We start from the raw sequence: 13,544 nt of genomic DNA on the forward strand, positions 1-13,544 counted from the left end.
TACATTACAGTCTACGCCTCTTTGTCACTCTGTAACATGTCTGTCACACTGAACAGAAGGACTTAGCAGACTAGACTTGTGACCTTCATGAAATGTCAGTCTCCCAGTTCTGGGCACATCTTTCGGCCCAGCCCGTCCCTGAGGGTTGGTAACGTCACTCAGAGCAGATATCCGGTGACTGTAAAACACACAGACTATCTCTTTCCATCTCTGCTTTCAAACTTTCATTCGATTTGCAAAGTTTGTGTTTGTAATGCAGTGCATATGATTTTAAAAAAGGGAACCCCCCCATTTCCTTCAACACTCTACCACACATGCTGTTTTGTGTGACGGCACTGTTCATTCATTTATAAGAACGAACACAGGGGCTCTTTTCTTGGTAATTTTATTCCTAAATCAGACTAATGATAGTAAAGGGGAAGTTTAAGTTGTCATTTCCAGCAAATCATTAGCCAAAGGGTGGTAAGGCTTGCACTTAAAACATACCCAGAATAATTACCTCCTTGATGCATTAGATTACTTTCATGCACTGAAGGACTGGTTCAGCGTTCAACACCTGTTTCCAATGCAGCACACTGAAAATGTCAAAGACAAATAGAAGGATCAACAAAGACACGTTTCCTTACTGAAAAGCATATGCATTGGTAGTTCATCTTAAGACTAATTTAAAATATACAGTCAAACAAAATAAATCAGGATGAACAGAACTTTTGCTTGCTTAATCTTAAAAAAATGGCAGAATCATTAAGGCAGCCTACAACTGTATTTCATATCATCATTGTACAGTTCTGGTAAATACCTGGAATTTCTGAAACGTAACTTGTGGCCTGGTTTTACAGGCACGGTGCACTCCTCCACAGCTGAATGAATCGATCTTTCGCCTCCGTACAGTTTGAACAGGAGAATACATTAGTCATGAACAATGTTCCAACTGTTCTGTCTGCCTCCATTGTTGATGGTTTCGGTTTTTAAGTAATTACAACTGCACTTCTGCTACTGTGAAATGTGCTAAATATAATACGCGGTCTTTTTAAATTGTCTCACATTTTTGCATATGTGACCACCTTTTCGAATATACAGATATATTTTTGTAGTCTCTGTGATGAACTTTTTCCCATTATTTTTGTAGTGTGTGATATCCCTTTACTCACTCTGTTCTGTCCTTGATCCCTACACACCTGCTATTAACTGAGGTGGACTAATTATTTAATTATGGACTGAGTCAACATGCAACCATGGTCTTTACAAGTCAACTGTAGTCTGGGTTGTGTGTTCCAGCAATGCTTTATAAAGATTATCAGATGACCCGGCTGATTACACCATCAGTGCAGTTTGACTGCTATCAGGTCTGTGTGTTCTCAGCTGTAGACAGCTGCAATTTGTCCATTGCAACTGAATTGCCTTGGGTAAAGTAGTAGAATTTCACTTCAGAATCAGAATCAGAATCAGAATAGACTTTATTGTCATTGCACGGTGGGGGTGCAATGATGAACCGTTTTCAGGAAAAAGCAATATGAATGGCAAGCGTGCCCACTTTAAGTGGTGATAGTGTTAATTAGGTAGTGTTAATTAAATTAACACTTTAATTAAATAAATTTAAAAAAAATTTGGTATTGGAAGAAGACGTTAAATGCAGATAACAGCTCTCACGGGTATAGCAGGTCACACAGTAATCCAACAAGTAGATTTAGCATTGTATCACCACAGTGGAAAATATTCAGACCTCAGGGTGATTTCAGCACCACTGAAGAATGTACAGTATAAAGTAAATCAAATAATTATAATTTTATTTTCCTAAGGAAAAACATCTGTTTAGGTTTGGATGGTTTAGACATGTTTCAGACAGCTTTTATGAGTTACAGACTGTTGATTCATTCTTGTCTCCAAGCTCAATACTGGACACTGTGCCTATAATAATTTAAATTCTTGTGCAGGATCGCTTCATGGGCCAGTACCTCTGGCTATTTTTGGGGGGGATAGGGGTATTTGCAATATAAAGTTGTTTTTCTCATTTGGGCAACTTTTTTGGTATGAGATTGGGAAAAATGGTCTATCTTCTCAACGAGCAAATAATATAAAATAAAAATAATATTTGAAAACTAGAACAGTAACTAACTGATGTATTATAGGTCAGACTTGTTCTTTCATTATGTGCCACGACATTTAACCTTTGATGTAAAGGTCAATTTACTATATTTGGAATGTGATGCACATATAATCTACAACATTAAGCTGATCACAATCCCTTGCTGTTGGACTGTACTGTTATTTTGTTTTGATATTTTAATTACATTGTGAACATATTATTGGGCACCGTGCCTTTATTTTCATAAATGGTGACACACAGGTCATCGTGTCCTTGAAATGTTGTGCTTTGTAAACATCCACCCGGACTTTTAATTTATTGTTTTAATGCAAACAAGCATTTGGATCATCTCTCTTTGCACCATCACTATACATTTTGTCAGGACCTCACTCTTTGTCCTAGTAAATCTAGCTGCATTCATGTAAACAGAGTTAAAGTGAACAAGTATTACAAAAGGCTGAAATGATCCAAGCCTATGTCAGCCCACTGTTAGGATCCAGGATACAGCTCTGATTGGAGCAAAGCCATACTATTCCAAATCTACGGATAAAGAGCTGTTCGTTGTTATTCATCCAGTCAGCGAATCATGCACCAAAAAGACAGTTGAATCTATAGAAGCTATTGCCACAGAAGAGACACAGTCATTTACACTCACAGAATCTTAAGAGACAAGAGGCAAAATAAAGATCACTAATCACTTAAACAGAAAAAAAATAAAGGGCAAGACGTACAGTCAGTTTTTGTTGCTGACACAACTTCCTGTCGGTAAATCACGTGCTGCTTTGGATTGATGTGCGCAGAGACCACATCATTTGCCTTTCAGCAGTCACTTTCCGTTTAATGTATCTTCAGGAAACTCTTGCTCGGTGAAAGCCCTACTTTCTTCAGGTTTTTTTTCTCATGAACATGTGAAGCATATTTTGTTCCGTTGCTCAACACCTTCCCGAACTGACGGAAACACAAGTAAATGTCACCTGTGTATATTACACAAGGTTTTTCGTTGTACCCCCTCAGAACACCCTTTCTTACCTCTGAAGTTACAGACATATGAAGAGTCAAACAGAGTTATTTTAGTCTTGAAAGAATGAGACTCCGGTCAAACCGTACTCACCAATGCCTCACTACAGGTATGTTTCTGGCCTCCTGCTGATATATGTCAGTTATCTCAAATGTACATATTGATATTGGACCTTTTTAGAGAGACTTTTTAAGGTGATGTAATGTTTTACTAATTGTAATTTTTCACATTTTTTTCTGATGCTCTTTTTATGATACAAATTAAATTGTTTTACTTTTACAATTTCTTTCTTTTATATAGTGAAAAGAGATGCTGCTCAATATGTAAACTGTAAGCTCCAGAAATCAAATTAATTATTGTATTTGCAACCTTGTATCAGATTTGTGCAATGGAACTTTGTTTTTCCTGTATGTATCAAGCTGCAGTTTTGAATACAATATCTATAAGGAGAGAATCTTGCCTATGTACTAAACCATCAGTACAACGTTCATATTGAATGTTCCAACAGTGTACCTCTTTTGATCTTAAATCTGTGGTCCAGCTTTGTGGTGGTCATGCAGGGGAGGTGGGGGTGGGTGGCTGGGTAGGTGACATTGTTAGGTTTTAGGCTCCTCAGCCAATGAGATGCTATCTCATGTACCCCTGTTTGTGGAGTTTTTAGGGTGCTTTCCTGAGAACTTCTGTTTTTGGTTGTGTCTAGCAACTCCATGGCAGAGCTGGACCTGTTTAAGACTGCTTAGCCCCAGTTCACAGACCTGCCGCTTCTACGGTAAAAGCTCAATGGATCAGAAGCAGCCAAAGGCATATGCATTGCGGACGTGTCTGATGTTTCGCCGAATGGTAAGAGAATTACACCACCATCTCTTCACAATATTCTCTACTTTGTACACACTTGCTGTTTGAAATCAATATTTTTACATAATACAATAATTTTACATGAGAGTGCCCCACTCGGAACCGTGTAGTGTGTGAATACTAACGAACAATTAATGTTGAGTGAACATGACATACTGCATTACAAGGTCTGACAACGGTCCAGAGGGAGGCTTTTGGGCTGGGTGAAGTTTGAGCTACTTTGTGCTCAAAGTGTGCTTAAAGTTAACCATCCACCAACGGGTCCTGTTATGGCGTGTGGTTTGAGTTACTGTTTTGTGATGAGAAGAGCTACAAAAGCCAGCCACTTCCAAATTTCCTGGTTATCATTTTCTGGAAAGTAACGTATGTAAAAAGCGATAGGGCATGGGGCATGGGGCAGCAGCAGCCAACGTGAAGGCAGGGACACTGAAACAATGGAACCGTTCAGTGGGTCGCGCACATTGGATGACGTCGTAGGATAATAGGCAAATGAGGGTGGCAGGTGGTTTGTGCCGCAGTAAGAGCCTTCAGATTGCAGAGCCCTGCACCGCTCACTCCCTTATCCTGTTCGGTCAGGACCGTGTCAGGATGGAGTCGCATGTGGAGGACACTGAGAGCAGGCTACGGGAGCTGGCCCTGCGATGGTTCACAGAGACCCAGGCTCCCCTCATCCTGCACGATGGGAACTTCCCCTCTTGGTTCCAGGGCTTCATCACCAGAAAGTAAGCATCGATCATGAGCTTGCATGGGAGATTTGCTTCAGGCATCTGTAGTACAGGGCAAAGATGTACAGGGCAATGTTGGCCATAGCAATAATTTTGCAAACCAGTTAATTAATTAAAAAAAAAAAAAAGAAATTAGAAAAAAATAAAAGAAAAATATTTGAGTGTAACATTTTGCATAGAATTCATGGAGCATTTAAATAATATTATAGTGCTGCTCTCCTGCTTTATTATTTCCTACATTTTCTTTTTTTTAAATCTGGACATTAATACCAGTATTTCAATCATTTTTGGCAATTTAAATTATGGACTGTAAGTTGGGAACCTTGTTCTGAAAAGCAAATTGAATACAATAACAATACTTGGCACAGAACAATCATTTTTATAACTGTTCATTCGGAATGGTGCACCAAGGGTTTTTCTCTGATTGGACATATGTTAAAATAACAGGAGTGCATGTAGGTATTAAACAGAGTGGTGCATTCACAATGAGGCTGTAGAATCAAGAGGCTTTTAAGGAAATGGATATTCAAGCAATCATTTAGCAGGAAAATGTTTTTGCTTGTAAAGTGATTGATTGCCCGTGTTGGTTGCACAGTCTGTGTTGGTAATGTAATCTCATTTATCTGTGTTCAGACAATGGGTCCAAGAAGAGAACATTCATCACAAACATCACAAAACAAATTTTGACTTTGAAGTTTCATCAGATTTCACTGTGACGTCTAAATGCTTGCTGCTTTTGTTGACAGGGATGCAGAAGCTCAGCTGTGGGATAAGCCCCTGGGCTGTTTTCTCATCCGACTCAGTGAGAAAGCCATTGGGTACATCCTCTCCTACAGGTGGGTACTAGCCAGTCTCCCACAAACAGTGCAGTAAGACAGGGCAGCAGGAAACCAGAAAACTTAGACAAACCAGGGTTTCACTGTTAGCTGCAGTGCTCTGTAATTATCAAGCATGGCAATATCCAGCAATATGGTGACTGACAGGGACCTGCCCATTTATTTCTGAATACTATACCTTTTGGGACCATATGTCAGCCCTTGTTCACATCAGAGACTGAACTAAGCAGGATAAAAAAGTGATGAGACAATACAGCCCCCGGCCTCACTGTATGCCTTTCAAGCTATAATGGCTTTTTTATTCTTAAACACTAAACTATTCAGAAAAAAGAAGGACAGACTTTAACTCAAGTTTCAATTTCAGGGGCCGTGATCGATGTCGCCACTTTGTCATCAACCAGAATAAGACTGGACAGTTCATTGTTTCGGGTGACACAGAGATTCATGATAACCTGACTGACCTGATAGAGTACTACAGGTCCAGTCCCATCGAACCCTTCGATGAGTACCTGACATCATCATGCTCTGAGGTAAGGAGGGCTGTCGTCGATAATATGAGTTTATGTGATATCACTTGAAAAGAAACGTATTTTGAAAAGTGTTTCTTTTCCTGTGAACGAACTCCTAACAGACAGCTTTGCTTCACAGCAGTCCTCATCCAGTGAGATCTATGATGTGGTCCAGATTCAGCTTCAAGAGAAGCCGAGGGTCAGCGTGGAAGCTGTGAGAAGCCTATGGAACCAGCGGACTGAACAGGCCCCCGAACAACCACCTGCACTGCCGCCTAAGAGCGTGTACAGAAAACTCACCTCTCCTGCCTCTTTTGATGCACCTTCTCCTCCACAGGTAAGTAATGTTTTTAAGACCTGTGTAGGTCACTGAATCCGATTTGTAATATCCTTTAGTAAAAATGTGAAGGCCCTGAATTTGCACCCTGTGACATATGTATTTTTGCAAAACTGTGTGAAAAAAAAGTACAAAAAATTGAATAAACTTGCATAGGTTGGTGATGCTTTTTCTTTGAATTTTTTTGTATGCAGGCAGTACCTCTGGTCCCAAAGAGGGACACCCCTCTGACAAATTCCATGAGTGTCTCCACTCTGGATGGGGCAAGTGATCGACACAGCCAGGTCCTGTATGCCAAACTGCAGAAAAACCGAGCCAATCAGAAGACTCGGCCCCCACTGATTAAAGAAAGCGTCAGTGCTGATAATGATGGAGGACCACATCCTAAGGGACCCAAGCCCAGTTCACCGGAGGTGCCAGGGGTTGTGTACTCAGAGCTGAGCCTGGAGAACTGCAGGAGCAAGTCTTTACCCCTTCTGGACAACTGTGCAGAGGATAATCACTCCTACAGGCTGAGCAGCCCGCCAAAGCTCTCACCCAACACATCCAAAAAGGCCACCAGTCAAACATACTCTCTCCTGGACCAGCAGGTAAACTTAAGACCACCTGCCAGCAGCAACAGCCTTGACGCACTGTGCAACAACCCTCTCTACCATATGGCTACAAGGCCCTGTGACACCTATGATGACCAGGTTCCTTGCGGTATTGCCCCCCGCAAAACAGAACCCACCAGGGCCCCAACACCGATGCAAGATGACAGAACATATGCCGAGGTCCCCCAAGATCCCCTGCCCTGCCACTTTCTTGACGACAATACCTATGAGCTGATCCCAGATCAGGGGTTCAAAACCACCCCCCTGGACAACAACACATACGAGCAGATCCCTGATAAGGGCTTCAAAAAACCACCCCGAGTCTTTGCCGCTGATGAGGACAAGACCTATGAGACGCTCAAGGACATGCATCGCAGGCATACTGAGTCCAGCTGGGGAATAAAGGTAGGTCCGGCTAAAATTTTCCCAAAGCACTCAAAATGTCATCCGGTCTACCAGTCATCTTTTTCAGCCTGAAGAAAATGTTCTGAAAATAACAGGGTGGAAATGATTCTTATTTTTTTTCCATTCTGCAGAGTGATAAATGGAGAAGATTTTTTCCACAATGTAAGAAAAAATGAAGGCATCACAAAGGGAAGAAAAGGCTTCCGGAAGAAAACCAGCGCTGGTAATAAACTGATTCATTTGAACACTACAGTGACAGTCCATTCAACTAGAAGCTGAGTCCTTTGCAAATGCAAACTACTGATCACCATTTTGGTGGCACTACAAGAAGAGTCTGATATTCTTCAGCAATAATCCTCCTGTAGAACTACTCTTTCAAATGAAACAGTTTCATATTTAAACTCTGAATATTTATGACTTTATTGCTGAAATTTACCCAAATATTTTTATTGGTATTTTTATTTATATGAAAATGGAAAATAAAGACACTTTTTAAAAATAATGGCCATTCTCAAGACTACTGCTTGTTGGTTGTAATTTATTTATAGTTATGAAACATTAGCTAACTGGTCACTGAAACATTAATTACTATTTTGTCTATTTTTGACATTTATGAAATCTAAAACTTATTTTTAGCTGAGGAATGTGGTGATGATAGATATGCTACAAACCAACGCTGAGAATGCTGATGTATATATGTTTACAGAAAATGAGACCTGGGACCTTCTTTTGAAGGAATTTCACCTTAAATATCTTAAAGATTTATTTTAAGACATCTTACCCAACATCCCTTTGCTTTTGTTTCTTTTTGTGTGTTTTGTTGTATTACAGATGTTATCTATATGATAATTGACAACAGTTGAACCATATTTTTTGTTAGTTTATGGTTTTGTTTTTATAGAAGCTACATTAATTGTTATTGAATATTTATTTAATTATACAGTCTGTAAAATTAAAATTTGCATCCTGTTTTTAACTTGTATTGAAATAGAAGAAACTGAAATTCTTGCTGTGAGTTCAATTTCTTGAAGACAGTTTCCCAGTATTGAATTTGAACTGTTTATTTAAAAAAACCTTGCTTGTTTTAAATACTATTTCTTTAAAAAATTGAAAAAAATGTGGAGTTTTGACACATTCATGACATTTTTAAAAAACATCAGCATTGACCAAATCAATATCACCTTTGTTAGTGACCCAGTAAAAATTATCACATGTATTGGGTTGTGCTGCAATCTACTCATCCATCTTTGTTCTTCAGCGTGGAACCGCTGAAGGTTTTAAAAGTATTTAAATGCCTACATCACAATGCTTGGTTGAAATAATAAGATCTCGGTGGTTTCCCTTTAAGCACATCACAAAAGAAAACCTAACTCAGCTAAACTCTACCAGAACACTCCACCTTGAGAACAAACCTTGTCATAGTCCACTCGCTGAAACAATGTCAAAATCAACAAATTAGCTCAGAGTACTGTTGTTACATTCCACAGTCTGTTGAAATTACTACAGGAATATTTAAAAATGTTACATAAAACCCCTTTCTTACTCTACATGAGACAAAGACAGTAATAGTTCTATTGTTTTTAATGCACACACTTTGTAGAAACTCAAATTTTCTTCAATCTTCAGCGCCAAATTTTTAATACATAGACTATTTACTATATAATAATAAATATTACATAACTGCATATATATCATAGATTTGATGAAAGAAGCCTATACATGATATCACTATATCATGAAAATTCAACATATTACACTGTTGCAACATTTTGAGAACAGGAGGCCCAAATGCTGATGCAATGCAAAATATATACAAACCACCCAACCACCACCTCCTTCATCATTGGTTGTGCTGTGTTGTGGTTTGTTAACTTGCTCATTGGGAAGGGAATGATTCACATGACTGCGCAGTCAGACCTACAGTTTGGTCACTGTCTTATGCTTTATCAGTTATTTTTCTCTTGGTTGTATAATTGAAATGAAAAACCTTTGCGTTACTCTGGCAGACGAACCTGTCGGATAAGGTAAAACACTGTCAATCCTCTGCAGGATTTTCTGGGGTCTGTTCTCTGCAGTCTCACACTTATGTGTTTTTTCTCTGTTTTTACCAATCTCTGCTGCCTTTAGCTTCCAGTCTTTCCTTCATTTCTTTCTACATTCCTCTTGATATTTACTCCGCTGTAAGATGATTGCATTGTGTACCTCAGTCATTGCTCACTTAGTGCACTGTACATTCCAGTAGCACAAGACAGATGGAAAATATTGAACAACGGTAATGGAAAGTGCCACTTGTGCAATTGCTCATAGTTAAGATCACCTGAGCTGTTACTAGAAGTTAACAGCCTGTTACACAATGCAAAAATCATGGTTACATTATGTCACTTAGGTTTATTTGCAACTGCGTTAACAGGGGTTGTTTTTTCCATCCGTGTAGAATGTCATTGTTTATTTTTCACATACCATTTGCATTATGGCAGTTTTTTCACCTCACAGTTCAGAAAACATATTGCGGTTACCAATGTCTCCTTTATTTACATAGAAAAACAATGTACTAACATCACAAACTTTACAGAATTAAATCTAGTGCACCAAACACCACCACAATTATCCGTTTTTAAGAGAAATCGTAAGTGCTTCAAGATTATTGCCTTCCAAACTGCCTCATCTAAACATAAAATAGACCATCTGTGATCTGCCAACCAGCTGTGGTCTGCCTACAGCTGTTAGGATGGTGTCCTGACCTTATGATGGTGCCACATCTTGGGGTATCTGCAAGGGGACCGTGGATTCTGAGCAAGTCTCCAAATATCTGCGCGAAACTAACAAAAAAGTACAATCTAGCACTACCTGACACATTATCTAGAACGTTCTAAAAACCCCTGAGTGCAACTAATTCCCTAATTCCCTGCACATTGTCTGGTCAAACTGTGACGTGGAGAAAACTGCAGGTGAATTTGCATGCTGGATTTTTGCCCACAGTAGCCACTGTTCACACGCAGGGCTAGTGTGACTGGAAGGGTAATTCCAACTGTCAACACTGCATAATTCTCTGAAATGTAGCACAGGTTGACATGTTTTATAACCTCTGTCTCTTTTTTCATTATACCGTGCAAAATTAAATTTAATAAACTAACTCAATTTCAGTTAGAGTGGTTTATTGTTCAAAGCAGCAGCACTAAAAAAGTAATTCAAGGGGAAGTTTTCATGAATGCACTTCACCCTTTGCCCAGTCACAGAAAAAGTTATCAGGTTCTGTTTCCTTTAAGCCGTTTGTTTGTTTAATTTAGCAGTTTGTTGTTTTGATCCCTTTTTACATTAGTCAATAGGAAATGCAAGTGAGCTGATCATTGCCTGAACACATGGTTCATGGTTACAGGCATTGTTGAACTCAGGAAGAATCCCTGGCTGAAATTCACTCAGGAGCTAAATGTCATGCTAAATGTCAAACTTTTTAATTATTCCTCACCGAGGCACTCGGCCCATGCTGTGTGTGGCTGCGTAATACTTTTATTGAAAGTTTGATTCTATCTGCCAGGAGGCAACGATTCACATGGGCATTTTTGGTGCACAGTCAGCATATATGATCCTCTCAAAATGAACGGGTTGCTGTTGTAGGGCACTGCAATTCAAAGGGGGAACAACTGTTCTGCATATCCAGTTGCATCACCTTGTAACTGACGGTAAACTTAAAGTGATGCGTGAGTGATGAACAGAGCTGTTGTATGCTATCGCGTACTTTTTGATTTGAAGCAATCCGAATGTTTTGATGTTATCAGAAGTCTGACTCGTTCAAATCGGTGATGGCTGAAGCTGTCATGTGCTTTTAATGACTCAAGACAGCAAAGGCTGTCAAGAGCTAACCATACTTGCTAACTCTACCCATTATGGAGCTCATGCGGCCTTACTTCCCCATCACAAGCAAATTCTAAATTATATACTGTGAGCTTGAATGGACAGTGAAAGTCTCATTTTCTTGTTTGGTATTATATTTAATTTACATTTATTTATTTAGCAGATACCCTTATCCAGAGTGACTTACAGAAAGTGCATTTCATAGGGTTAAGCATGCTGCTGTGTAAATCACTGAATCATTAGCGCATGTTTGTAGTGCCAGCATGGTGGAAATTATTGCTGTCATAACATAAAGTGCTACATACAACTATATGCTACAATCAACACTTTCAGCCACCAAGCATGTGCAACTATAAGCTTCTATTGCCACAAAGTTTTGATCACTGAGGTTTTTTTTCCACAGTTAAAGGCCTATACTGCCAACAGACCTTGCACACAAGCTTTTACCACCTTTCCACTGCAGCCTCTACTCCTTGCAACACGTGCACCTGCATGAGCCCGTGCATGCAGACGATCGCACACACACACGCACACACACATACACACACACACCACACGCGCGCACACACATGCACGCACACAGACGCACACACACACAGACACATACACACACACAAACGTGTGCATACACACACACAGACACACACACATATACACACACACGCGCACACAGATGCACACATACACACGCACACACACACACACACACACACACACACACACACACACACACACACACACACACACACACATATACACACACACGCTCACACAGACGCACACATACACATGCACACACACACACACACACATACACACACACACGCACACACACATTTTTGTCCTCTTGACTTCATTGTGTGTAGTTTGCTCAGAAAGGGCTTCAGCCCAGGGCTTCCTGAGGGTTCCACTCAGCATGAGCTCTCAATGAGCTTCTTAGCTATGCCATGATTATCTGACTCCAAAACAATTCTTCAGCTCTCTTCAGCACATGTATCCCACCTCACACTGCAGCTGAGCTGCCTTGCTTCCACTAGATATTACTAATGACATTTTGGCTGTATGTGGGGCAGAACTGCGTAGTAACATGCAGTGAAGGTGCAATGACAGCGTTTCTGTGAAACGTGATTTTTTCCTGTTTTTTTCTTTTTTTTTTGTGAATGGACACTGGCAGAAAGAGTTTATTTCTGTCTCACTGCAGAACAGCGACCCCTATCTGGGATTAGAAATACTAGTAAAGGATTTTCACAGTTTTCTCTGGTTCTTCTAAAACACCATTTAACATTTAGTTTGTATTTAAGCATTCTGGTGGTTGTCTTTTCAGACTATGCAATACCATTTAAGGATACAGATTACATAATATCAAAATCATTTCACAAAGCAAAAAAAAAAAAACAAAAAAACAAGGCCTGGACTTTAAATTGTCTGTGCTGAAAAGTTACTTCCTCCAATAGCAGTTTTGGCCAGGGCTCAGGCCATGACATTGTCTTGGACATTGCCAGTGACCTGGAGGAGAACTTCCGTAATTCAGTTTGGCTCCGGCCGGCCCTCACCGCACAGTCCCGTCCAGCTGGGGTTAGCGGTGTAACTCAGCCCAGCTGTCAGGTCTGTGCACAGCATGTTCCCCTGGCCTACATGCTGCTGAATGGAAGGCCGTGGGGGGAGGATAATGAAAGCACTAAATTAAACTATACTGTTGAATCAATCCACCCACCCTGCTGCAGCACATTGTAGGCCTGGGGGGGGTTGAGTTGGGGGGAGGACACACAGTCCCACCTCTGTATTCAGACACCTGGGAGTATGATGACAAAGGGCAGGCTCCTGGTAATTATGGCAGTAAGACAACCATGGAAAACAACACAAAGTTCCCTTGACCTGTCCAAAAAAGGTCCTCACTATCACCACTGACCAGGTTGCAAAGTTTGTTAAAGTACATTACAAGTTATAGTTTAGTATCACTGCTTTGAGCACACCAGTGAGGCACAATGGTAGCATAGTGATGTCAGAAAGCCATAGTGCTGTCCAAATCCAGGTGACAGACTGCTGCTGCACCTGTTGTGCAAAGAACCAACGCAAACTACCTGAGCAAATACCCCAATACCTGATTGTTAACATGGATAATTTACACACTATGAACTGCACATCACCCAGGTATAGGGCAAGGTTGCCTGCCAAGGCAATAAGTAATAATGCAATGTAATAAATCAAAACACCTCTGTACTACAATGCAGACAGGCAGAACAAAACACAGAGAAGACAATTTACTTCTGAAACAAAGATGAGCTAGTTGGGAGATTTGTGTCTCCTGCACGCTTTGTTGTGGAGTAT

At 40.3% G+C, this 13,544-nt stretch overlaps 1 protein-coding gene across 1 annotated transcript; it reads left to right on the forward strand.

The window, feature by feature from the left end:
* Positions 1 to 4,448: 4,448 nt before the first annotated feature.
* On the forward strand, positions 4,449 to 7,436 carry si:ch211-112g6.4 (SH2 domain-containing protein 7). The gene is made up of 5 exons (XM_036535568.1): positions 4,449 to 4,681; positions 5,431 to 5,520; positions 5,885 to 6,050; positions 6,172 to 6,366; positions 6,561 to 7,436. Exons 1-5 carry the CDS (start codon positions 4,449 to 4,451, stop codon positions 7,434 to 7,436), a joined length of 1,560 nt encoding a protein of 519 aa, XP_036391461.1.
* Positions 7,437 to 13,544: the final 6,108 nt, after the last annotated feature.

Source organism: Megalops cyprinoides, chromosome 8, assembly GCF_013368585.1.
Source record: "Megalops cyprinoides isolate fMegCyp1 chromosome 8, fMegCyp1.pri, whole genome shotgun sequence".
In the NCBI taxonomy this organism is placed as follows: domain Eukaryota; kingdom Metazoa; phylum Chordata; class Actinopteri; order Elopiformes; family Megalopidae; genus Megalops; species Megalops cyprinoides.

What these genes read in the sequence shown, in the direction of transcription:
- si:ch211-112g6.4 (XM_036535568.1), top strand. Translation starts at nt 4,449, where the DNA reads ATGAGGGTGGCAGGTGGTTTGTGCCGCAGTAAGAGCCTTCAGATTGCA. An exon ending in CAGGGCTTCATCACCAGAAA is followed by an intron (nt 4,682 to 5,430) that starts GTAAGCATCGAT and finishes TTTTGTTGACAG; the next exon opens with GGATGCAGAAGCTCAGCTGT. An exon ending in GGGTACATCCTCTCCTACAG is followed by an intron (nt 5,521 to 5,884) that starts GTGGGTACTAGC and finishes TTTCAATTTCAG; the next exon opens with GGGCCGTGATCGATGTCGCC.